The sequence below is a fragment of the Mustela nivalis genome (genome assembly GCF_964662115.1).
Source record: "Mustela nivalis genome assembly, chromosome: 10".
In the NCBI taxonomy this organism is placed as follows: Eukaryota; Metazoa; Chordata; class Mammalia; order Carnivora; family Mustelidae; genus Mustela; species Mustela nivalis.
Genome location: NC_139029.1, coordinates 14,050,645 through 14,078,071, shown reverse-complemented (window position 1 = coordinate 14,078,071; position 27,427 = coordinate 14,050,645). Strand labels below are relative to the sequence as shown.

At 38.1% G+C, this 27,427-nt stretch overlaps 1 protein-coding gene across 50 annotated transcripts in view; it reads left to right on the top strand.

Annotated features, from left to right (window-relative positions):
- The window catches only part of EIF4G3 (eukaryotic translation initiation factor 4 gamma 3), a 346,104-nt gene that overhangs the window by 308,783 nt on the left and 9,894 nt on the right, over positions 1-27,427 (top strand). For all 50 annotated transcript variants that reach the window (XM_082684539.1, XM_082684529.1, XM_082684570.1 and 47 more), the window contains 6 exons: positions 1,376-1,494; positions 6,729-6,901; positions 13,717-13,842; positions 15,355-15,436; positions 17,521-17,619; positions 26,291-26,437. In XM_082684539.1, coding sequence (XP_082540665.1) covers positions 1,376-1,494; positions 6,729-6,901; positions 13,717-13,842; positions 15,355-15,436; positions 17,521-17,619; positions 26,291-26,437 — 746 coding nt within the window. The remainder of the gene's footprint in view (positions 1-1,375; positions 1,495-6,728; positions 6,902-13,716; positions 13,843-15,354; positions 15,437-17,520; positions 17,620-26,290; positions 26,438-27,427) is intronic.

Here is a 27,427-nt window from a genome sequence, read left to right as displayed (position 1 = left end):
TTTGTAGGGCCCTCAAGTGTGTGAAAATTCTCACATTATTGTGCCACTGCAAGGCAAACCTAAGAGGAAATATCAGATCATCTTTTGTTACCTTAGTCTTGGTAACTTCTGTGGTTTTTGTGTTTGTTTAGCATGTGTATGATTAGAGGACCAACTCCAGTAATGCTCTAAAAATTACTATCATGAATATAGCCTATCTGTGTTTCTGTTTCCTCATCTGTTATATGGGGATAGTAAATGTACCTGTAGAATTATGGTAAAGATTAAATGAGAAGTTAAAGCAGGTAAATACTTAGAACATTATCTGATAAATAATAGATTTTTCAAAAGGTACTAGATGTCATCATGATATGATGATGATGGCAACAATGAAAAGTAGTTTAAATGTAATTTTCAGCATTCTTAAAATCTTAATTTTGAAGTAGTACTGGTTGTTTATAATATTTTTATAGTTTTCAAATTTGTTTCAGTATTTAAATTATGTTTCCTAACTATAATCTCTAAGTGAATTCAAAGACAAATTGAAATGTCTTCTCCCAGCTCTAGACTTCAGATCTTTTAGCTTTAGGGGCATGTGGCTTTCATATCTATGGTAGTATTTGGGGAACATAATAAGATAAGGCATGAAAATATCAAGTGTGTAGTAAATAATATTGCACAGCTGCCCTCTGCAAGTTTATTGTCTGGGTCATTTGCTTTATTCACTACATGCACACTTACCATCTAGTGAATTGTGGGCCCTGGATCTCTACTCTCAGCCTTCAGTCATATACAAGTACAGACTGAGAAAAGTGCTATAGAGAGCAGAGTTCTAAGAGAGTACTTGATAAGGGAACTAGCTAGAATTGACACAGAGGAATGGGAAGGCTTCTCTCAGGTCCAATGGACCAGTAGGAGTTAAAATAGGTTTATAGGGAGGGATGGGTATGGAGCAGAGAAAAAGAGCATTCCAACCAAGAGGAGTACTGTGAGAAAAGGAGTAGTAGGCAGGTAGAACCACAGTATGTTCAAGAAACGGCCGAAGGCCAGTGTGGTTGGAGCTCTGTTTGTGGTTGTGGAAGCTTCATGTGTTCTTCATCATTGAAGCAGTGGAGAAGAATCAAAATGCAGAAAGGAACAAAAAGGCTTTAATTTAAAAAGTTTACCATATCTACATACTCTTTTAATTATAGAATATGAAGTTACTTAGTGTGTATCTATGCTGTGATAAACATTTTTCTTTTCTGCTTTTAGATGTCTACCCTTGTCAAATTTGTGTCTATTTTAATGCTTTTATGGGAAAATTAATGTAATAACACATAATAGTCAGCTATAATCCCACTACTTTAATGGTAATTTTTGTCATTTTTCCTTTTACTTTTTTTAACCTCACTAGTAGTGAAACCAGAAGTTCCAGCAACATCAGTTCCTGACAAACCTGCATTGTCAGAATTGGAGATGGAGAAGAAGTCCAAGTCTATTATTGACGAATTTCTACACATTAATGATTTTAAGGTAATGAAATTTTAAAAACAACAACAATAATACAGATAACAGATACAGTAACTTTGTTCTGGTCTAGTAAGTCTCTTGTCAATAAAACTTACAGGAAGTAATCCAAGTCCCACACAGTTCAGTTTGCACAACTCTGATGCATCCTTGCCAACTATTCTCTTTTAAGTTGATAACAGAGTTCCCAGGATCGCACGGCAAGCAGGAAGGGAGAATGGACAACAGTCTATCCCTGCGGTTGGATAACCTCACTTGACTTTGATACTAATAAACAAAAAACAGCACATTACCATTATTAGGAATTTCTGTCTCCCTCTATATTGCCTCCCATGAATTTTATCATGGGAATCATTTTATCATAATTCTTGTATTAACTTTGAAGTGTGGCTGGTGTTACTTTTTATTTATTTCATAAATGGAAAACTGAGGCACCAAGAGTAAGCACTGTGTCAGGGTCAAATAACCTAAGTGAAACATTCAAGAAATGAAAGATTCAAACATTGAATCTGCCATTCTTTAGCCCTAGCCTTCTCTGAGCTTCATTTTAAGGTGGTAGTGAGTGAGATAGACCTACAATGCTCGACTTTATGAGCTCTGTAGTCTCATGGAAGAAACAGATCATTAAGACTTAACTCCACAGGTAAGTATTTAAACTGTAGTTATAATAAATGCCAGTAGACCTATGGGTCTTGGGAAGATCATATAATAGGACCTAGTTTAGGGATCCGAAATCAGGAAAGGCTTATCTTTAAATTGTCAGATATATTAACTACTTTTACTTTAGCATTATATTAAAAATTCTTTCAAGCTTACTTGTTCTCTTGACAGTGTAGTCATTACCTGCTTTCTCTACTTAACAGTCACCTTGGTTAACCAGACCTAACTTTCTAAAACCCTCAGTCCTCTGAAGTTGTCCAAAATTGAGAAGAAGTACCAAGAAATTTTGATGATGAGCCAGGTAGTTTGGGAAGATATGCCCCGTCAGTGAGCAACAAATACTCAGAAAGGAGAAAAGTATGACCCTATGATGAACTGAAGACATGGCGGGGAGGTGTGGGGAAGACCTTAGCAACACCTAAGTGTGAAAGGAGAGCTCTCTGAAAAATCATTAGCCCTAGGCGTGGCCTGCAGGATGCAAGAACCAGAGTTAATTAAGCCTCAGGAATTTCTTTTCTCTTTCTTTCTTTCTTTCTTCCTTCCTTTCTTTCTTTCTTTCTTTCTTTCTTTTTTTTTTTTTTTTTAAGATTTTAATTTGTTTGATAGAGAGAGGGAGAGAAATAGAGCACAAGCAGGGGGAGCGGCAGGCAGAGGGAGAGAGAGAAGCAGGTTTCCCACTGTGCAGAGAGCCCAATGTGGGTCTCAATCTAGGATCCTGGGATTACGACCCTCGCTGAAGGCAAATGCTTTTCTTTCTTTCTTTTTTTTTTTTTTCATTTGAGAGATCGAGACAGAGCACAAGCAGGGGGAGAGGCAGAAGCAGACTCCCCGCTCTCCCCGCTGAGCTGGGAGTCCCATGTGGGACTCAGTTCCAGAACCCAGAGATCATGACCTGAGCCAAAGGCAGATGCTTAACCAGTTGAGCCCCTCAGGCACCCAAGGACTCAGGAATTTCACTGTACAATGTATAAAACAGCTCTGCTGTGAATGATGATAAGAACCAAGTAATATTATTAGCCATTGTGAGGGCTTACTATGTGCTAGATGTGCTGTTTTACATATTTTATATGTATTAGTGCATTTAGTCCTTAGAAGGATCACCCTCCTGATGTTAATACTATTATAATAGCCATCTTAGAGATAAGGAAACTGAGAGGCAAAGATGTAAAATAACTCTCTCTGAGTCATGCTGCTGCTATGTGGCTGACTCTGGATTTAAAATTAGTTTTCTAGGGGCTCCTGGCTGGCTCAGTCTGTAGAGCATGTGACTCATTGTCTCAGTGTCAGGAGTTTGAGCCCCACAGTGAGAACAGAGATTCCTTAAGAAAATAAAAATGGGGCACCTGGCTGGCTTAGTTGGGAGAACATGCAACTCTTGATCTCAGGGTTGTAGGTTTGACTCCCACGTGGGGTGTAAAGATTACTTAAAAATAAAATATTTTTAAAAAATAATAAAATTAGGTTTCTAGTTTCAGAGCATAGACTATATCTTATTACCTTTAGCATATCAGTATGTTGTGCTAAAGGCTTACAGAGCACATCCTAAGGAAGAGATTTTTCTAGCATCTTAGTAGGTGCTATTATAAAAATTGGGGTGCCTGGGTGGCTCAGTTGGTTAAGCAGCCAACTCTTAATTTTGGCTCAGGTTATGATCTCAGGGTCCTGAGATTGATCCCCGAATCAGGCTTCCTGCTCAGCTGGGAGTCTGCTTGAGGATTCTTGCTCCCCTTCCCTTTGCCCCTTCCCCAGCTCATATTCTGTCTCTCTTTCAGATAAATAAATAAACAAATCTTTTTAAAAAAATAATACAAATGAATATTTATTGACCCTTTGTTTTGTGTTTGGCAGTGTGTCCCGTCCTTTTCTTATGCGCATTCCTCACAGTAACTCTATGAGGAGAAGTTAAGACTGAAAGATTGCTACACTCCTAAATTCACCTAGTAGTAAGAAGCAAAGCCAGGATTCAGACCTACATTTCTTTGATTCTACACCCTGTGTCTTTAGCCTTTGTGATATATAGTTAATTGAGTATCTAAAATGTGCCGGCCACATTTTGGGGAAGACTGCTTGGATATTCTGTAGTGTATATAGTGAACAACATAGTCTGCTTCTGTGGGTCAGTTGTGGAGCTTACCATCTAATGAGAGGTACAGAGCAGCCCTAAAGATAGCTAATAAATATGTGCAGAAGTAAAACTAGGTGATACGATAGCCCATGATTAGTCACAGAGACCATCGGAGGTGTCAGTTCAGCTGAGTACTGAGTACTGAATGATAAGATTCAAATCATGAGAAAATCAGGGAAAGGACAGGATTATGAATAGCTGAGACATTAAAAGTACCATGATACTGGGGCGCCTAGCTAGCTCAGTAGAGCATGTGACCCTTGATCTTGGGTTTGTAAGTTTGAGCCCCATGTTGGGTATAGAGATGACTTAAAAATAAAATTATTGGGGTGCCTGGGTGGCTCAGTGGGTTAAAGCCTCTGCCTTTGGCTCAGGTGATGATCCCGGGGTCCTGGGATCGAGCCCTGCGTCGGGCTCTCTGTTCAGCAGGGAGCCGGCTTTCCTTCCTCTCTCTCTGCCTAATTGTGGTCTCTGTCTGTCAAATAAAGAAAATCTTTTTAAAAAAAAGGTCTTTAAAAATAAATAAATAAATACAAAATTATTATTATTAAAGGAGTCCAAAGAGACATCATGCATCCTGACATATGGGATATTGGAGTTTCAGTTGTATCCAGAACAACAACAAATAGCTATGATGGACATGTGGGGACAATTGTGGGAATTTTGAATGTATACTATATATCAGATAGCATTTTTTTTCAAGATATTATTTATTTATTTGAGAGAGAGAGTGAGGGAGAGCATGAGAGGGGAGAGGGTTAGAGGAGAAGCAGACTCCCTGCAGAGCTTGGAGCCTGATAGGGGACTTGATCCCAGGACTCCCAGATCATGACCTAAGCCAAAGGCAGTCACCCAACCAACTGAGCCATTCAGGCACCCCATATATCATTTTTTAAAGATTTATTTATTTATTTTAGAGCAAATAAGCCTGAGTTGGGGGAGGGGCAGAGGGAGAGAATCTCAGGCAGACACCCTGCTGAGCATGGAGCCGAATGCAGGGCTCCATTTCACCACCCTGAGATCCCGACTGAGCCGAAACCACAAGTCAGATGCTTAACTGACTAAGCCACCCAGGCCCCCCATCAGATAGTATTTTTTTAAAGATTTTATTTATTTATTTGACAGAGAGATCATAAGCAGGCAGAGAGGCAGGCGGGGTGAGGGGGGAAGCAGGCTCCCCACTGAGCAGAGAGCCCGATGCGGGGCTTGATCCCAGGACCCTGGGATCATGACCTGAGCCAAAGGCAGCCACTTAACCCACTGAGCCACCCAGGCATCCCTCAGATAATATTTTTATTGACATTATATGGATATTAAAATTCTTGCATATATGTAAAGAGACCTAACAATTGATGAATCACAATTGAATTAAGCAAAAATGTGTACATTGTACTATTCAATTTCTCTGTAGTTTGAAAGTTTTTAAAATTAAAAAGTGGATGTGGGGGAGGTATGAAATAAAATATCAGAGGGGAAATAAAGCAGCAGTGAAAAACCTAGATGTGCCTTCCTCCCTTCCTCAGTCAGGAGGCTGCCCTTCTCATGTGCATCTTTCCCCTCAGAAGAGCTACTCTCTTAACAAGTTCAACCAAAGAATTTTGGATTCAGACAAATTTGAATACCTGAGGGCAGGGAGGTACACTGCTATATTGGTGATTCAGCAACCCTGACTGCCTGGCTTCAGAGAGACAGACCTAGCCAGATCCCCCTATGCTAAGGACCATTTCACAAGTCCACACCCCAAGAACTTCCTAAAAGGTTTTAGTACTTAAGCTAACCATATTAACTTTCCTATAAAGGAAGACCTTCTTCACTGAAGATTTTGCAAATATTAACAAACAAAATTATCTCAGTTGCCACATTGAGTCATTTGACTCATAATATTGAATCTGTTTTGTAATATGCCATGTTTAGTTTTTTAAATGATCATAACACAGGTAAACATTTTATAGAAAAATATATATATATTTTTTTTTAATTTTATTTATTTATTTGACAGAGAGAAATCACAAGTAGATGGAGAGGCAGGCAGAGAGAGAGAGAGGGAAGCAGGCTCCCTGCTGAGCAGAGAGCCCGAAGCAGGACTTGATCCCAGGACCCTGAGATCATGACCTGAGCCGAAGGCAGCGGCTTAACCCACTGAGCCACCCAAGCGCCCCTAGAAAAATATATTTTTGATTCTGGTTCTTTGAGTGATCTTTAGTAAAATTGTTAACCTAAATATATTACCCTTGTAAAGATCTCTATTCTGTTGTTTTTTAATATGGTTAATATCGCTCATGTCAGCCTGCAATTTATTGAGCTCTGTTAATGTTTAAAAAAATATTTGAAGACTGTCTTGTTTGTGGAGGTTTCTCCTGACTTTGTCGTTAAGTGTAAGATTTTGAACTTATTTTTAACACTCTGGTAATGGGATCCAGGTTTCAGAGTAAGCTCTTATTTGCTGTTTGAACAGGAAGCCATGCAATGTGTGGAAGAGCTGAATGCCCAGGGCCTGCTACATGTGTTTGTGAGAATGGGAGTGGAGTCCACCCTGGAAAGGAGCCAGATCACCAGGGATCACATGGGCCAATTACTCTATCAGCTGGTACAGTCAGAAAAACTCAGCAAACAGGACATTTTCAAAGGGTCAGTATCCTCCTCAAGAGTGACATTCAGTTTCTAGGCTCTTAAGCAGCGGTTAATTTTAAAAGTACATTTTTAACCATTTATTTTCATAGAGTAAAATTATGTCCAGTATAATGTGTTGATGTATAATATGTTGATAGTATGTTAGTGGATATGATGGCATGTGGTAGATTGTGCTAGAGCATAAAGGTTATCTCCTGGTTTCCAAAATTTTACTGTTAGATCTGTATTATGGTATAAGTAAGGTACCAGAGACCACTTAAACTTGGGGAATCTCAGGCCCTCACCAGCCCACTTAAATGGTAACTGTGCATATTCTTTGAGGAAAACGCTTTTTTCTGTGTGGAAAATCAACTTAAATCTAAAACTTTCAATAAAATGTGGTTATTTTGCCAATGAATGCTTGTCTGCCCACTTTAGCCCCCTAGAAGGAGGTTAACTCCAAACTGTTAATGATTTAGTCTGTTTCAGATTGGTTTCATTATGAGTCTTGTTGATGGCTCTTTTGAAGAAGTCTAGCTATCAGTAGTGTTGTTTACTCATCAGATCAAGTTCTGATATGTTTGTGATCATCATATGTGCATGGATTCTTTGTGATATAGCCCAGAATCTTACCCAGGCTTAGGTTCTGAAATCAATGTTTAAGGTGAAAATTGCATATAGTAAAGAATTCATTTTAGGAGCCATGTTGTGCAAATGTCAACATAGAAACACTTCCAGCACTGCCAGGTGCCCACTCTCTAATCAGTTAGGAACTACAACCTCCTGAAGGCTGAGCATCAGATTCATATTTCATTTTCAGCATAAATGTTCATTGGGTAGAATGGCAGTAAGAATTCTGCACTACTTATTTTTCTCTTTGTAAACCATTTTGGCCAAGCTCATAGTACATTCTTGTAAATTAAATGCACCTGTGTTGAAATGCCACTGTATGTCTTACAGATATGGTCAACCCTTTCGAATAAGGTAACCATTAAATGCCAAAGTTGATCGTATTTAGGAATAATTACTCATTTGATTTTGTGAGGAACTATGACAGTGTCTTCAAGGTCCTAGAAAATACATACTTGCCCTTAGGATAATTAATAACTTGTCTTTCAATAAGTCTTTTAATAACTTGTCCTGCAATAAGGTAATCTGTAATAAATTCAGTAAAAGACTAGATTAAGGTCTTCTTAGAAACTGTGGCTAAAGTTACTATAATTCTTGGCCTTTAAGACCGAGATGGTTTCCGAGTTTCAGAAAGAGAAATCAGTTCATTCCAATAATCAGCCTGTGTAAATAGAGCAAATGAGGGTATCAGTGCCCTCACAAATTTTTTGTGCCCAGCCAACTTGAAATTAGAGTTTCAAACCTTGAAAACTATAGTTGAGGACACACTTATATTAATTTGTAAATATTTGCTTCTTTCTCATCTGTTATGATGTATTCACCAGATAATTTTACAAATGAGAATGCTAGATTACTATTTGCCCTTTCTCTCTTTCTTCAAAGTATACTCTTAAGTTTATTTGTATCTAGAAAGACCCTAGGAAGTAGGGTCTAGCTTCATGGCTTCATTGAACTTGTGAGGTGCTAGCTTGATTTCTTGGCTACCTCAGATGTTGGTATTTTCCTTTGGGGGATTTTTTGAGGAAAAAGTGTCATACTGAGACACTTTCTACTTTTCTACTGAGACACTGTCTACACTTTCATGGGTGGTGATGCTGTTGCTACTGCTGGCAATAAAACCACCACCTTTTATTTATACTGAAAATGAAATGAACACTTCTGTATCTCAGTATCTACTTCATCTTCCTCTATCCCTACTTCCTTCCACATGGCTCTAGACCTTACTTTTAGTACTTTTTTAGACCTAACCATGCCATCCTTAGGCCAAAACCCCTATGAAGACCCCTGTTTCTTCCTAAATCGAGAGGCCCAGCAGTTTTTTTCTAAGATGAACACAAAGTGATAGCCACTTGTCATTTTCCACCAAGAGCTTTCTTGCAAATAGATCAGAGTTTCTCATTTACTTCTAAAGCCCAAATTATAAATAGTTCATACTGTCCAGAGAGGCCATTTCTTTTTCTTTTCTTTTCTTTTTTTAATTAACATATAATGTAATATTAGCCCCAGGGGTAAAAGTCTGTGAATCGCCAGGTTTACACACTTCACAGCACTCACCTTAGCACATATCTTCCCCAATGTCCATAACCCCACCACCCTCTCTCTACCCGCCTCCCCCGCGGCAACCCTCAGTTTGTTTTATGAGATTGAGTCTCTTACAGTTTGTCTCCCTCCCGATCCCATCTTGTTTCATTTATTCTTTTCCTACCCCCAAACCCCTACATTGCCCAGAGAGGCCATTTCATTTGAACCACAAAAATACCCTGAGACTTTTGTCTCTTTAGTCCCAGTATCCAAAGACCTCTGTCTTTACATAGCATTGTGGGCAAACATCTAAGGTCAGCTTCCTAGGATGTTGCTACCCCGTAGATGCCAATTTCTAAGCAGTTAATGTCTTTGTTTTTGTTTTAAAGATTTTCTTTATTTGAGGGAGAGCACAAACAGGTAAGGAGCAGAGGGAGAAGCAGACTTGAGTGGCGTGAGGGGCAGGGAGCCCAACGTGGATCATTACCTGAGGTGAACACAGGTGCTTAAGTGACTGAGCCACCAAGGCACCCCTTCCGAGCAGTTGTTAAAGCTGTTTCTGCCCAGCTCCCCAAGCCAGAGGTGATGTAAGGTAGAAGGCCTCCCTGTTTACTGGGCCCTGATTAGCCAGCTATTAATCTGCCATTTCTTCTATAGAACCCTTCAAAGTATGCACTGCTACTAAATTCTGATACTAGATAGAAGTTTAAAATAGGCAGTCTGTGTCATATTGTTTACTAGATAGTTTATCAATGCAAAGCATAATTGTTGCTGAGTGTAAAACATAATCCCCGTGGGGCTACTGGGTGGCTCAGTCAGTTAAATGTCTGACTCTTGGTTTCTGCTCAGGTCATGATCTCATGGATTGTGAGATGGAGCCCTGCGTAGTCTCCACACTCATTGTGGAGTCTGCTTGAGATTCTCTCTGCCTCTCTCCCTCTGCCCCTCCCCCTGCTTGTGCTCTAGCTGATTCGTGTGTGCTCTCTCTCTCTCTCAAATTAATAAATAAAGCCTAAACAACACAAAACAAAACAAAAGCATAGGAGCACCTGGGTGGCTCAGTCAGTTAAGAGCCTACCTTTGGTTCAGGTCATGATCCAGGGTCCTGGGATCAGGCCCCACATCAGGCTCCCCACTTGGTAGAAAGCCTGCTTCCCTCTTTCTCTGCTGCTCCTTCTGCTATGCTCCTCTGTCTCTGTCAAATAAATAAATAAAATATTTTTAAAAATATTCCCACAAAGGTGACATCAAGCCATCTTGAAATTCTCAGGACTTAAATCTGAATACTTTATGATGCTAATTAGGTATGTTGGTTGGTAGATATGTGTTATTGTATAGATAGATGTATTGCATACAGTGTTGATACATTCATTCTATAACATGGCTTTGGAAGACTTCATTCTTAAAACTATCTAGTAAAAATAGTTGTGTACAGTTCACTATTAGCCATGGAATTAGAATCTATTTGGAAATTTAATAAACAAATGAAAACCAGGATGATAAAAATTGGAGTTGTCAATAGACACACAATATGTACCTTTAGAAAGTTTGATATATTAGTGTTTCACTTTGGGAGATATTTGTTGGAGAGAAAATTCTTATTTCTTTGACTACTTTGGGCAACTTTTCCTGCCACTTAGGGCAATTCTACCCCACTATTTAAAGCTTACACAGACATGCAGACTTAAGTTTCAGATGCAGAATTGCAGAAGTGCAAATTTTTTTTAAAAATTGCAGAGGTGCTGGTTGACAGTAGAGACCACGTTTGCTTATACAGGTAAGAGCTAGCTTAAAAACTCTTCTTTGGGGGCACCTGGGTGGTTCAGTGGGTTAAAGCCTCTGCCTTTGGCTCAGGTCATGATCTCAGGGTCCTGGGATCGAGCCCCGCATCGGGCTCTCTGCTCAGCAGGGAACCTGCTTTCTCCTCTCTCTCTACCTGCCTCTCTGCCTATCTGTGATCTCTGTCTGTCAAATAAATAAATAAAATCTTAAAAAAAAATAAAAACCTCTTCTTTGTAGTGATCCTCTGAATATGATACTAAAGTGTAAGAAGCGTTCATCCTCATTTATTTCTTCCTTTTACCTGTAGTTAGATTCTGTTATGACCAGTGATAATAATGCTTAACCTGTTTGATTTTTAGATGTCCTTACTGTCTGTCTCTCATTTTTCTATATCAAGATATATATTTTTTAATTATCACAGTGGAAATTGTGGGAGATGCTGCTGATAATACCATTTCCAATTATGAAAGATTGCCTTTTCAGATTTCTGAACTTCAGTGAACTAAAGAAAAGGTTTTTTTGTTTTTTTTATTTTTAACCATACCCCTTTAATTAAATTTTAGATAGAAACTCAGTCTCATAAAGTGAGTAAAAGTAGAGCCTCTGTAATTGAGATGAGGGAGGGATGCTTAAAGTCCCACCTCTGGACTTCCCCAAAGTTTAGTCCATTGGATGTAATGGTCACTATGTACCAAGAAGCAAGATTATGGTGTAGCTCTGTCTCATTCATTCAGCCAGCAGAAAATGTGTATTATACAAGGCATTGTTACAGGATATGTAATAGGCCAAAGACATAAAGATAATTACCTAGGGACTTTTATACACCATATGTTTTTCTTTTTCTTTTTTTTTTTTAAGATTTTATTTATTTATTTGACAGAGATCACAAGTAGACAGAGAGGCAGGCAGGGGGTGAGGGAAGCAGGCTCCCCACTGAGCAGAGATCCTGAAGTCACAAGGCTCAATCCCAGGACCCTGAGATCATGACCCAAGGCAGAGGCTTAACCCACTGAACCAGGCGCCCCACCATGTGTTTTTCTTTAAAAAATGTACAAGATGATTTAGGACCTGTAAGTCTGAAAAGAAATAAGCCTCTTAACAAGCTTTTTCTATAGAAACCCTGTGTTCTTTATCAGCAGTATGGATATGACCAGTGATTGTGTTCTAGAGACTGTCTCGTGATATACTGACTAATCAAGAAATAGAAAACAAAGGCAAGGGGCGCCTGGGTGGCTCAGTGGGTTAAAGCCTCTGCCTTCGGCTCGGGTCACGGTCCCAGGGTCCTGGGATCGAGCCCCGCATCGGGCTCTCTGCTCAGCAGGGAGCCTGCTTCCTCCTTTCTCTCTGCCTCTCTGCCTACTTGTGATCTCTATCTGTCCAATAAAAAATAAATAAAATCTTTAAAAAAAAAAAAAAAGAAAGAAAACAAAGGCAAGAATATGGGTAGATGTCTTCTAATTGTAATATGAAGTGAAAATCACAGATCTACTGCTGAGAGACCCAGATAGCTACAGTTGTCTCATGGGCTCATTAAATAGCTTAATCTATGCCACTAAGCCATAGAACATGAATTGACATTATAGGATGATTATCCCAGAAATTGGGGAGTCCAGCCAGATAATGTGCCTTCAGTGGCACATTAACTGAGCTTAAAGTGTGCACATAATGAGAGAACAGTTAAGTTATCTGTTGTACAGCAAGTAGATTTCAAATCATTATGAGCTGTGAGGCCTGAAAGTTGGTGTTAAGGATTCATGAAGCCCAGAGTTAAGTAATGTCGCAGAGCTACAAACTTTTGAAATGGCACCTTCAGAAGGGTGACCCTTCCTTATAGTGGTATCTCTTTTTAAGTGAGAATCTTTAATGACGTGTAGACCCGTATGGTAGGTACACAGAGTGGCGTGCTCTAGCTAAGAATTGAACTACAGTGAAAAAAGCACACATTTTCTGTATGTAGAGATATGGAAAGCTGTGAAGACAAATATACCTGTCCATGCCCCAGCACTCACTCATCCCTTTCTTTAAATTACCTGTATGTCCTTGTAACTATATGTATGTCTCCTTTATTTAAATTTACTTTTGTTTTTGTCCTTTTTAATATGCTGTGTATGGGACTAATTCACAAAGTCTTGAATTAAACGTTTTTATATTAATAAATGAATAGCTGTGGATTTTTCACCCTAATTAAATCTGTACTTATATTTTGTGTTTGACTTTCCACGTTTTTATATTTAAATCCCATTTATTTTTTTTCACACTGAAAAAAATTTCATAGCATGAAATCCTGAAACCATTAGCTTTTATTTAAAGGCACAACAGTTTTTAATGTCATAATGATAATATTATTAGTAATGTCATCAGACTCTTTTATATCCAATCAGTTTGTTTCCCTCATTGTATGCTCCTCAAGGACAAGGGTGTTTGTCCTTTCTTCTCTTTGGGTCTAGTTTACATTACGCCAAAATTTTTACTGGGGGCATGTGACTGACACAGAGAGTACCATACTCAACTGTAGATAGTGTAGGATTAGATCGAATATCTCTTCCCCCAGAACATAACATGGCTGCCTTGTTTTCATCGTAGAATCTTCCACGTGTCACCTTTATACGGAGTTACCTTCTGTCCCCATCTAGATTGGCACATCCTGGTACCACAGTTCATGTTATTCAGTTATTAGCCCTTTCTGCAGGTGTGCTTGTGTTTGTGCTGTTCTTTCTCCTCCCCTACCATAAGCTCTTGAGAATAAGAACTTATTATTTATCAGTTACTTTATGCCTAGCATGGTATCTAACATAATAGATGCTTTAATAGGTATTTGTTGACTGACTGATTTTTGGTCTCTTTATTTAATCTTAACTTTTGAATTACATTTATGTGACTTTTTCTCTTGTTCTTTTCAGTTTTTCAGAAACATTGGAATTGGCAGATGACATGGCCATTGATATTCCCCACATTTGGTTGTACCTTGCTGAACTGGTAACCCCCATGTTAAAAGAAGGAGGAATCTCCATGAGAGAACTTCTCATGTAAGTTTTACTTGCTTTTTGTTTTTGTTTTTGTGGGTGTGTATACAGCAAGGTAAACAGATGCGAAACTTTAGCAGCGAACTCTAGCGTAGTGCTGTTCCCTTGGTCCCTTTGGAGGCTCTTGGATGCAGCCTGTGACTCTTCACAACTTCGCATTTCAGGGGACTAGGAAGTATAGACTGTCAGTTATAAGTAAATAAGTCATGGGGATGAAACCTGTAGCATGGGGAATGTAGCCAATAATATCACAATAACTTTGTATGGTGACAGATGGTAGCTATACTTATCACACTGAGCATTTTATAATATATATAATTGTCAAATCACTGTTATACACTTGAAACTAATACAGCTATACTTCAGTTTAAGAAAAGACATTTCAGTGTGAAAATGTTACATCACACTTTATCTGCAGTGGAGAAGTCATGGGGATATGATGACCCTGTGGTCCATTGAAGTTAACAATGTTTGTCGATAGGGCTCCAGAATCACTTAAGTGGAAAGTTATTGGTCCTGGAAACTTAATGTTGATCTGACTTTTATATCTGTCATTATTCAAACGCCATGAGAAGTTATTTCTACATAATAGCTTGTCAGACTGACACTTGCATTGTATATGCTCTGGTTATAATAAAATGAACTGCATTTTAGGCATTCCTAGATTTGGACAGGAGTTGGGAATTGTTGCTATATTGTACAGACTAATTTTTCCTAAACGTTTTTTTACAACAGTAGTATTTCCCCCAAAAACTTCATATGCTCAAACTCTACATACTGTGTGTCCCTTTTGTTTGAGGCTTGCAGGACATTAAAGAATATGAGAATTCTGTAGTAAAACAAAATAAGAAAAACTATTTAACTTTGGGCACCTGGCTGGCTCATTCTGTAGCATATGTGACTCTTCACCTCTTGGTCATGAGTTCAAGCCCTACACTGGGCATAGAACTTATTTTAAAAAAATACAAATTTGAAAAGATTTTATCTTTGTTTAATTCAGCATTGCCTCACTTAATTGTAGAATCCTTTTCTTGAGAAATAATTATTCATATCCTATGGAACACAGTGTGGGAAATACTAATTTAGACTATGAAAAATAAATGGTCCCTTTCTGTTTTATCCATAGTCTAAAGAACATCTTCCTTTTTAAAAAAATACTTCATAATTAAGCTTTGTAGTTCCCTGTTACCTAAGGTTCTTCTCTCCTTTAGGCTTGAAGTGGTATTTATGTAAATAGATGATTAAGTGGGACTGATCATTGCATTGCTTCTATCACAATCAAAGAAAAAGGCAAAACCCAGGAATTCTAAGGTCCCTTTCCAGCTTTTCCATGAAGCATAAAGTGAACTTGAAGTCTTCTGCTGAACATTACTTAGAGCATGTCCTGGAACTTTCTCTTGCCCATTATTATTTAGGTTGCGTAGTATCTGTTCTTTTGGCACACATTGTTTGCCTACTGTTCTAGAATAGGGAGTTTGTTCAGAGGAACTTAATCACTACTCCTGTCTTTTACAGAGAATTTAGCAAACCTTTACTTCCTGTTGGAAGAGCTGGGGTCTTGCTTTCTGAAATATTGCACCTTCTATGCAAACAAATGGTGAGTGTTAAACCGAGTGTCAGACTCAACAAACAGCATATTAGGAAGGGCAGTAATTTTGGGTCCTGAGTTATCCGTGAAGAGCTTAGGTATCACTGTGCAAGTATTTCTGTAGCCTTTTATTATTTGAAAAGAAGTATTTCAACCTGATTTCTTACAAAGGTCTATTTCTCCTTCTGTTAGTAGTAACTTGGCAAAGAATTCTCTAATCTCAACTGGATTTGGTATAATTCTAAAGAATCTCAAAATACGTTGTATTAGTGACCAGTAATTTTATCTTCTTGAAACATAATGGCTGTATTATTTTTACTTTTAGTAGATTTCAGTGAAAACTCCTTGCTTTTAGAGTAATGTAACGTGCCTAAAATGATGATTTTATTAATTTTGGATCTCAGGATAGGTAATCTGATGAGTAATAGGTGTTAGAAATTATTCTACAGAAAAAAAAAAATATTCTACAGGATTGTGAATCGCTATCTTAAAGTTATATTTAATTGAGTTTAATAAATACTGCACATTTCTTTGCAAAAGCTCTATGCCAGGTTCCTAGTTTACAAAGAACTAAGTCTTCAAAGAATTCATAAACTAGAAAGGGAGGCAGGCAAGTCTAAACTAAAACTTTCAAGAGTGTTTCAGTGCTATATTAAAGGTCTAAGAGGTTTGGGAAAGTGGTATTAACAACACCCGGGGTGAGAAACATCAAAATAAAATTCATACATGAAAATTCTGGAGTGATTCCTGACTTATTCAAACCAGAGTCAAAGGTATTGGGATAATAGATTTCATTGTTTTATTATAGGCATCAGTAAAACTGTTTTGTTTCAGTACTCCCTCTGGGTATACAGAAGTCCCTTTGTATTACATCTCTGTATGAGTTATTCATGGACGGGTGTACTAAAGAGCCTGGACTCTAGTTCTAGTTATTTGTTATTAATACTACTTACTTGATGGCACTAAAGTTTTTATTGAACCCTAATTTGTAGGTCCAGAATTCCTTCCTCCTTTCCTAACCTACTTCACTTTGGTCCTAATTAAAAACTCTTATAAAAATTCTTATTAACTTTTATGTGTAGAAACAGAAAGCAAATTCTCATTTCTCCTAACCAGGTTCTCATAGAGCATAATTTCTACAGTCAGCCTGAGTTTACATCCTGAATTTGGTGGGTTATCAGCTAGCTGTGGTGCCTTGGACAAGTTACTCTATGAGATAATCAGTACATGTTTCATAGCTAGTAGCCATGGCTCAACGGCTGACCTTTCCCTTTATTACTGTGACTTCATTCAGGCAGTGGACTTGTACCTTCTCATCAGTTTTCAGCTGACAGCAGCTCTTCTCTGTTACATCTTGGCTCAACCATGTTCCTTTTGCCCTTGAAATACTTCTCATTCCTGGTTCAGGAGCAGTAACCTCCTTAGTCATTCTCATGTTTGCATAATTGTGATCTACTATGAAGAGGAAGGGGTTCCAGTGAGGCTTGATGAATGGCTTTAATAGCAGGTGTATATAAGACTATCTAGGACAAGAGACACTGTTGAATTTATGAACTCTGAATTGAACCTTTTTTAGGTGCTTATATTCATAAATCCCAAACGTGAGTTTACAGTTCCCCAGATTAGTCATCTGATAAAATAAGTTATTGAACCTTAAATAGCTACATCACAGCCATTCACTCTTACATTTGCATACATTCAGATACCTTGGTGTGAAAGCAAGGAGTCCTGAGACATTAACTTCATATCAACAAGGGAAAGTTTTGGGCGGTCTGGGTGGCTCAGTGGGTTAAAGCCTCTGCCTTTGGCTCAGATCATGATCCCAGGGTCCTGGGATTGAGGCCCACATCGGGCTCTCTGCTGAGCAGGGAGCCTGCTTGACCCTCTCTCTCTGCCTGCCTCTCTGCCTACTTGTGATCGCTGTCTGTCAAATAAATAAAAATTAAATATTTAAAAAAAAACAAGGGAAAGTTTTGAGTTTTCAGTCTTTACAATTCTATACTCTTGACTTTAAGCAAGACTTCTCCTCTCCTCCTCCTCTTCCTTCTTATCACAATGTAAAAGTAAATGGATTGGACTTATCTCTGTTTTAGAGCCATAAGAAAGTGGGAGCCTTATGGAGGGAGGCTGACCTCACCTGGAAGGACTTTTTACCAGAAGGAGAAGATGTACATAATTTTCTCTTGGAGCAGGTAAGAACAAGGCTTATACCTTCCTGTTTTATAGTAGTTGGTCTGTTTTATAGACTAAATGAAGGTAATTTCATTAGTAGTTCAGTCATGAAAAGTAGACCAAAATAAGATTCATGGTCAAAATGTCATTTTAAGTCCATGCTTTAGGGCCACTCCAGCTATTCACTCATTAGATGATAGATAAAGAATAAAATTTAAAGGATTTAGCCACACACGGAAAACAAGCTATGTATCTCCATGAACCAGAAAGGAAGTTGATAAATAAAGCAGGGGTTATAGGGCTAAAGCTATAAGTCATCTGAGCTCTGGGTCTAAAAACCAGTAGAGACAGGCAGAAATCATTTCTATGAGGTATTGAGGACTAGTATGCCCCTTACAGGGCAGAAAATTGGAGGATAGGCTTACTGCATGAAACCAAGTCGGAACTCCATAGAAAGATAAATGCAAGGAAATAGACACAGTCATAGAGCCAAAACCTTGGATAGGCTGTCCGCTTGGTAACTTGATCCAGAAATCCACAACAAGGTATAAGACCTCGTGATCAATATATTCTGGTTCTCATTAAGGAATTGTGGAGGATCAGATAGAGGCAACCATAAAAATATTAGATGAGGAAGAGTGACAGAGAAAGGAAACAACTCCCTCTCAAAATGATCCTGCAAGGGATGCCTGGGTGGCTTAGTCAGTTAAGTGTCTGCCTTTGGCTCGGGTCATAATCCCAGAGTCCTGGGATTGATTCCGACATTGGGCCCCTTTCTCAGTGGGGAGCCTACTTCTTCCTCTCCTTTGCTGCTCCCCCTGCTTGTGTGCTCACTGTCTCTCTCTCTCTCTCTCTCTCCCGCTCTGACAAATAAATAAATAAAATCTTTTAAAAAATTATCCTGTAAATCAAGTCCTAAAGTATAGGAAAATTAAAACCAAGATAGCTAACAAAATGATGAATAAGTAGAAAAAAATCACTCAGGTAAAATGAAAATAAAGCAATCTGAAAATTATTTTAAATTAAGTATGTTGTGCTGGATAAAGACACTGCATTAGGTTACTGGGGACATTAACTTCCTAGATACTCTGGAGAGCCCTCCTGCCAAAAGGTAAAGGCCTAGATGAAGCGTAATTTATTTGCATTGCTGGGTTCATAGAAAGTAAACGTAATTGCTAAGGAACTAACCTAGTAAGTGAAGAAAAAAGCCACAGCAATAAGCAAAGCCACCCTTAGCAATAAGCACACATGAAGGGCATGTTGCTCAATGCCACTATAAGTGCTACCAAAAATCTCGGAAGAAGTCGAAATGGTCCTAGTTCAGTATTACCCTGGCTCCCAGAAGAAGCAAACCAAAATTATTTTTGGAAAAAACATTCTCAACTTAGGTCTCTTGATTATTTTCTAAAAATTAACATTATCTAAATACATGGATTAATACTTAGAGCCCATTTAACCTGTAATGAAACAAGCAGCCATGAGTGAGAATGAACAAATAATAATGGTAGATTTAGACCCCAAAGACTAGAAATAACGGAATTCTCACTTGGCATTATGACATAATACTATATACAAAAGAGGAATTCACAAAAATGAGCAAATAAGAAAAGACTAGTCAAAATGACTGAGAAGATTTGAAAGAAATGAAGAAACTATGGTAGATTTCTAAGAGATGTTATGAGATTTAGGGGATAGAATGAGAAAGTCCAACAAATGTCTCATGGGAATCCCAGGAGGAAAAACAGAGTAAATGGAAAAGAGGCAATATTTGAAGAGACTGTGACTGAGACTTCTCCTGAGCTGATAAAACAAGAATCTATATAGATAGCACATATATACTATGGAGGGTAACTAAATTTCAGTGAAACTGCGTAATATCAAAAGACAAAAAAAAGATTTTTAAAACAGTTATAAAGGAGTATGATACCTACAAAGAAACAGTAGAATTTGCACTAGCAACAGTGAAAAACAGAAGGTGGTGGAATAATCTCAAAGGGCTGAGAGAGTATCAGTTAGTTAATCTAGAATTGTCTCTCCAACTAAACTAACCTTTAAGAATGTGGGTGACATATATTTAGACACAACACACTTCTAAATAACCCATGGCTTGAAGAAGAAATCATAAAAGATAGTAAGAAATATTTGATTGAAGAAACACAACACATCAAAATTTGTGGGATGCAACTCAAGCAGTACTCAGAGTGAAAATGTTAGCACTGAACACCTGTATTTAGAACAGAAGTGGGATTGCAGATCTGTGATCTCATTTTCAGCCTTATGAAATGAGAAGAAAGAAGAACAAATAAAGTTCAAAGGATATAGAAAAAGGGAATAATAAAGATCAAAGTGGAAATCAGTGAAAAAAACAATAGAGAATAATCAGTGAAGTCAAAAGCTGGCCCTCTGAAAAAATAAAATCATTAAATCTCTAGCCAGACTAATCAGAGAAAACAAAATTGGAAAAGAAGGTGCAAATTACCAGTAGAAGGAATGAGAGAGATGATGTTACACAGTTTCTGCACATAATAATGGATCAGAGAAACTTATGAATAATTTTTATGCCAGTAAGTACCTCGGTTTAGTTGAAGTGAACAGATTTCTTGAAAGGTACAAACCACTAAAGCTAACTCAAGAATAGATAACCTGAGCATCTATTACATTGAGGTGGTTAAAAACATTCCCACAAAGAAAACTTCAAGCCCTAGTGTTTTCACTGTTGGGTTCTATCAGACATCTGAAGGAGAAATAATAGTAATTCTGCAAAGAATTCTGTACCAGTTCCTCCAGAAAATTAGAGAGATTTCTGGCCAGCTCATTCTATAAGACCAGCATTATTCTGGTAATAAAACCAGACAAACACATTTCAAGATAAAAAAAAAAAAAAAAAGAACTATAAACCAATATTCTTAATAAATGCCCAGAAAATTTCTCAACAAAATTTTCACAGGTGAAGTCCAACATTATATTAAAAGATTAATACATCACAACCAGGTAGCCTTTATCATGGGAATATTATGGTAACATAATAAAACATTCAGAAATCACTGTGTGGATGTATGGAAGATGAAGGAGTAAGCAGTTCCAGAATTACTCCTTCCACTGAAACAACTGTTGAGCTAGCAAGATGTGTTAGAATGAGCTATTTTGGAATTGTGGAGTCTAGTCAGTGTGCTACCAACACCAGGGAAAAGCTTCGTGAAAAAAGAATCTGGTAAATTTAAGTAACCTTGGCATTTTGCATAGAAGCTATTAGCCCCTAGCCCTGTGGTAGACAGTTGGGGAGATGGTGGTGCAGTTTTTTGGTGTCAGGTTGAGAACTGAAGACCTTGTCCTCCAAAGACGGGTGCTATGCCTTTTAATCTGCCTGGCAGTTTACTGAGGGTCTAGTGCAGGGCCTGGCCATTGTTTTAACTGCTTAGACCAAAGTGGTTTCCTGTATGGTATCTGTCAAAGAATTTAAAGAACCAGATGCATTTGACTGTGTTCCTACTCACCCCCATTCCACCCTACTCCACACTTTTCTCATTGGTTTCATGCATTCACGGAAATCTCTGCAAGGTCACTGGCCTTGTGGGGAGATAATGGGTCATAGACTATAATGACCACACACACAGGAAGGAAGGTAGTCTTTGTCTAACGTCAATATATAGTTGACTACAACAGTCTGATATCCAGAGTTACACCTTACAATATTCAAGATACCTAATTGCCAACAAAAGATTACAAAGCATATAAAGAAACAGGAAGATATGGCTCATTCACAAGAAAAAAGAAATTGACAGAAAACATCCCTGAGGAAACCCAAATGTTGGACATACCAGACAAGGAATTTAAACTAACTGCCTTAAATATGCTCAAATTGCTGAAAGAATCATGGACAAAGAACCAAAGGAAATCAAGAGAATGATGTATGATCAAACTGGCAATATCAATAAAGAGGTAGAGATTATGAAAACAAACCAAATAGAAATTCTGGAACTGAAAGTTGGAATAGCTAAAATGAGAAAATAACTAGAGTGGTGCAACAATAAATTTGATCAGACAGAAGAAAGAATCTAAAAATTTGAATATAAAGTAGTTGAAATTGCTCTGTCAGGGGGATCACTGATTGGCAGTAATTTGCTGCCATAAAAATCCATCTTTAATTTTTGAAATGAAATTTCTGGTGGTGTTATATGAAACTATGAGTATCACTAATTTGCTTTTTATTTTTTTTTTTTAAGATTTTATTTATTTATTTAACACAGAGATCACAAGTAGGCAGAGAGGCAGGCAGCGAGGGGGGCGGGAAGCAGGCCTCTTGCTGAGCAGAAAGCCCAACTTGGGGCTTGATCCAAGGACCTGAGATCATGACCTGAGCCAAAGGCAGAGGCTTAACCCACTGAGCCACCCAGGCACCTCTCACTGAGTGTTTTAAATTTTTAAAAATCCTCATACTTTGGTGTTTTTTTTTTTTAAATAAACTTTATGATAATACATATTGGAAAATTAATTCATTAAACATATAAAGGAGCCTTTGAAAGAATTGCTCAATTTTTGGAGCAGAAAGAAAAATGAATCAAGGGGCGCCTGGGTGGCTCAGTGGGTTAAGCCGCTGCCTTCGGCTCAGGTCATGATCTCAGGGTCCTGGGATCGAGTCCCGCATCGGGCTCTCTGCTCAGCAGGGAGCCTGCTTCCTCCTCTTTCTCTCTCTGCCTGCCTCTCTGCCTACTTGTGATCTTGTGATCTCTCTCTGTCAAATAAATAAATAAAATCTTAAAAAAAAAAAATTAAAAAAAAAAAAAGAAAAATGAATCAAGAAAAATGAACAGTGCCTGGGGACCTATAGGACACCATCAAGCATTGATGGGCATTAGAGAGTTCCAGAAGGGAGAAGAGAGAGAGAAAGGACAGGGCAGAAAAATTATTTGAAGACATAATAGCCACAAACATCCCAAACTTGATCCAAGATAGGAATCTACATGTGTAGAAATTTCAGTGAACTCTAAGCAAGATAAACTGAATGAGATTTACTCAGAGATGTATTACATGAAACTTTTGAGTGACAAAGACGGAAATCTTGAAAGCAGCTAAAAACCAAGAGACTTTGCCTGTACAAGGAATCCTCAATAAGATCAATAGCCAATTTTTCATCAGCCAAAAGATACTGGGATGATCTGTTTAATAAATTTAATAACTTCGGAGGTACCTGAATGGCTTAGTCTATTAAATGTTTGGCTTCAGCTCAGGTCATGATCCCAGAGTCCTTGGATCAGGCCCCTAGTTGGGCCCCATGCTCAGCGGGAAGTTTGTATCTCCTCCATCTCCCACTGCTACCCCACCCCTGCTTGTGCTTCTTTCTCTCTCAAATGGGTAAATACCATCTTTTAAAATAAATTTTTTAAAAGAAATTAAATAACTTTAAACCAGGAATTTTATATATGGCAAAATTTCCTTTAAAGATGAAGAGGGGGGAAAAAAATGAAGAGGAAGTGAAGCATTTCCAGATTTAAAAGCTAAGTGAGTTTGTCAGCAGGAGACCTGCCCTATGGGAAATGCTAAAGTGAGTCTTTCAGGCTGAAATAAAAGGGCACTGGATAGTAACCTCAAGTCATATGAAGAAATAAAGATCACTGGTGGTTAAGGTAACCACATAGGTAAATATAAAAGCTAGTATTACTGTGTTGTGGTTTGTGGTTTCTCTTTTTTGTTTCCTATATGTTTTAAAAGGCAAATCCATAAAATAATAATTATAAATATGTATAAACAGGCACACAGTATATAAAGATATAATTTATAAAAATAACATAAAGATGGTTTCTCACAGAATTGCCATATGACCCAGCAGTTCCATTTCTAGGTATATATCCGGAAATAGGAAATTATATGGCACCTGGGTTTCAAATAAACCTGGATTCAGGTTCCAGCCTTGAATCACTTCATGTGACTGAACAAATTACCTGATTTCTCTAAGCCTCAGGATCATCATCTAGGAAATGATAATAATACCTACCTTGTGGAATTTTTATGGGGATTAAATAGAATAAAGTTTAAGAAACACTGAGCACAGAGAAGTAATCAATTATGAATATTGTTGTTACTAATAAAAATATTTAAAGGGTAGTTAGAAAAATGAGGTTTTAGAAAACCTGGTCTTCCTATCCTGACTTTTGGCTTTTTTCTAAAATACTTGGTTCAGTGCCTTTTTTTCCTGGGGACCCTAGTACGTTCTGCAAGAGGTAGTGATGAACCAATTCGCAAATTTGAAGCCCAGCCTTCTGGGCTCTAGAAAGATGAGATAAGTTATGCAGAAACACAGGGGTTCTGAGAAGCAATTGTTTCTTTCCAGGGACAACTGCAAACTTTACAGCTCTGCACCAACTCCCTTTAGCTTTCATTTTCAAATTTTTATGTCGTATTTTATTAATGAGCAATATACTTTGTTTGATTTTATTGTTGTTAATAAATAAATTCTTACAAAAGATAAAAAATAAAATGCTACATAAATGGTAAAGACAATCATAACAGTAGGATGAATCCTTCTCTCCACACAATCCCCCCACCCCCCAGAATTCAAGGTAGCTTTTCCTTTGTAGATCTGGGGAAGGTATAGGAATATATCAAAGTCCCCAAAGGTATTAGAGTAAAGCTGGTGCTAATAATCTTTAATATTTTAACCTATGGTTTTTTTATAGTGAAACTTCACTGAGTAAAGCATACTTCTATATCACATTGCCTTATACCCTTGAAAATTACCAATGATTTTGATTTTTTTAACCACTCCTCTAAAAATTGAACAATTATGGTATGATTTCCTTTTTTTATATTTAGTATATGTGTGTGATCATAATTTTATGTACATGTGTCAGAATGGCATAAAAATCATCAAACTTTTTCAAGTATTTTAACAATTAAGGTGAAATTCACGTAACATCCAGTTAATCATTTTAAAATGTACAATTCAATGACAGTGTATTAACAATGTTGTGCAACCACCACCCAAAATACTTTTTATTTATTTATTTTTAAAGATTTTATTTATTTATTTGACAGAGAGAGAGAGATCACAAGTAGACAGGCAGGCAGAGAGGGAGCAGGAAGCAGGCCCCCCCTGCTGAGCAGAGATTCCTAATGCGGGGCTCCTTCCCAGGACCCTGAAATCATGACCTGAGCCGAAGGTGGAGGCTTAAACCCACTGAGCTACCCAGGCGTACCCCCCCCAAAATACTTTTATTGCAAAAGAATTGTTGGGGCGCCTGCATGGTCCTGCTGGTATAGGGCTTTTCCCTTCCAGGTTAATGGGTGGCTCTACCAAGTGTATGGTCCTAGAGCCCTTTTGGTGCCAGCAGGGTGCACGTTCTTAGTGCCCTGAGCCCTTGGAACTGGCTGAGGTTGAGGTTGGTGGTGGTCTTCTCATCTTAGAACAAGCCTTCCTGGTAGAAGTAGGTGAGTCAGGGCGCCTGGGTGGTTCAGTGGGTTAATCCTCTGCTGTTAGCTCGGGTCATGATCTCAGGGTCCTGGGATTAAGCCCTGCATTGGGCTCTCTGCTTGGCGGGGAGCCTTCTTTCCCAACCTCTCTCTGCCTGCCTCTCTGCCTTCTTGTGGTCGATCTCTCTCTCTCTCTCTCAAATAAATAAAATCTTTAAAAAAAAAGAAGAAGAAAAAGAACTGAATCATTCCTGAACTCCACCGCCCGTCACTGACTCTAGAGTCCTTATATCTGTGCTCCGTCAAGCTGCCACTTGTGGGGGCCTTAAGACTTTACGTGATAGAGCGAGCCAGTGTTCTAGGAGAATTTGAAGGCATGTACACTTGTTTTTAGGCTGTCCAGGGTCATTGTCATGGATGTGAAGCAAAAGCCAGATAACTCTTATAAAGTATTTAAGAACAAAGTGAGAGCAGGACAGGAGAGGTGAAACCAGTGCTCCTAATAGGGCTGCAGAGCTCCTTATGTGTGTTCACAGAGCTTCCCAGGGGCCCTCGATGCCCGCTGCCTACATGAACTGTGTGTGCAGGTGGTGCTGTCAAAGCTGATGCAAAGGCATTTCTGCATTGGGTTGGACCCACACAGGCCATGATGATATGATTTGGTGCAGTGACTACATATATACAGTCTTTCTCCGTACCAGAATATTCAGTCCTTTGAAATTGAATGATTTTTGTGGGGAAAAAGGTCTTTCATGCAATACTGATAAAACCCTTCATTTTTGTTGTCCTCCCTACAATACACTGGTTGTTCAGGAATTGTATAATATAGCATCATTCTCTGACTTGGATTCAGAATGGTCAGGAGGTATTTGAAGGACTTTACCAAATTTAGAATTTTGACACCTCTTCTGTGCCAGTACTGATACTAAACAATAGACTGCAGAAGGAGTTAAATTGTACTGTTAGTATTCATGCTGTGCCATGCAGCTATGTCATTGCTAAGAGCACAACTGAATGATTTGGAGTGAGCATAGCCACAGAGATAATTCTAGGGGTCTTGTTGGTTTTTTGTTCTTAAGGAAAATCAGAGATAGACAATATAAAAAGTTGGAGAAATGTTCAGAAAGGTAGGAGAATGAGACGTTTACAGAACTATAAGTAAAAAATGGCTTCTGCTGACCATTTTGACCCATGTAAAATAAAACATTGCCCATGACTTTGTTTTCCTCTCAGGGTGTTACTGATATTGACTTACGTTAATATATACAACATTTTATGTTTCAGAAGTTGGACTTTATAGAGTCTGATAGTTCCTGTTCCTCTGAAGCACTTTCAAAAAAAGAACTCTCTGCTGAAGAGCTGTATAAGCGACTCGAGAAACTCATTATCGAGGACAAAGCGAATGATGAACAGATCTTTGACTGGGTAGAGGTATAGAGATTATGTCACCTTCCCTGGTATCTCTGCAAGAACAATTCTTGTGGGAACACTTGCATTCACGTACAGGCACACCTCAGAGAGAGTGCGGGCTCGGTTCCAGACCACAATAAAGCGAATACTGTAATAAAGCGAGTCAAATTAATTTTTTGTTTTCTCAGTGCATATGAAAGTTATGTTTACATAATGCTGTAGTCTGTTAAGTCTGTAATAGCATTATATCTAAAAAAGTACATAAAATCTTAAAGAAAAATACTTTATTGCTAAAAAATGCTACCCATCCATCCTCTGAGCTTTCAGTGAGTCAGAATCGCTGATCACAGTTCATTATAACAAATACAGTAATAATAAAAAAAGTTCAGAATACTGTGAGAATTATCCAGATGTGACACACAGAAGTGAGCAAATACTGTTGGGTAAATGGCGCTGACAGAATTGCTCGATGCAGGGTTGCCATAAACTTTCAATTTGTAAAAAACACAGTACCACTGAAGTACATAAACAATAAAACAAAGTATGCTTGTATCTTCCCTTCCACTTCATAGGAGTATTTAACCTTAATGAAGTTACTTCTTATTCTTTCATGTATGTGTATTTGAAACTATAAGACTGTTTTTATCTTTATAAGATTTAAAGTTTTTTATAAGGTCAAATAAAACTACTCCAAACAGAAGCCATTTTCCTGGGTCTATCATTAGTTTAGGATAGACCCTACATTTTGCTATTCAAAAAAGACATATTTGGGGCACCTGCATGGTTCAGTCAGTTAAGCACATACATTGAGCTCAGGTCATGATTCCAGGGTCCTGAGATCAGTCCCACGTCAGGCTCTCTGCTCAGCAGGAGTGTGCCGTCCCTCTCTGTTCTCCTTCTCTCTCTCTCTCTCTCCCCCCAAATAAATAAATAAAAATCTTTCATTAGAAAAAATACATGTTTTTCCTAAATTTTCCTGCATTTTAAATACCATTCTGGATGAAATTAATA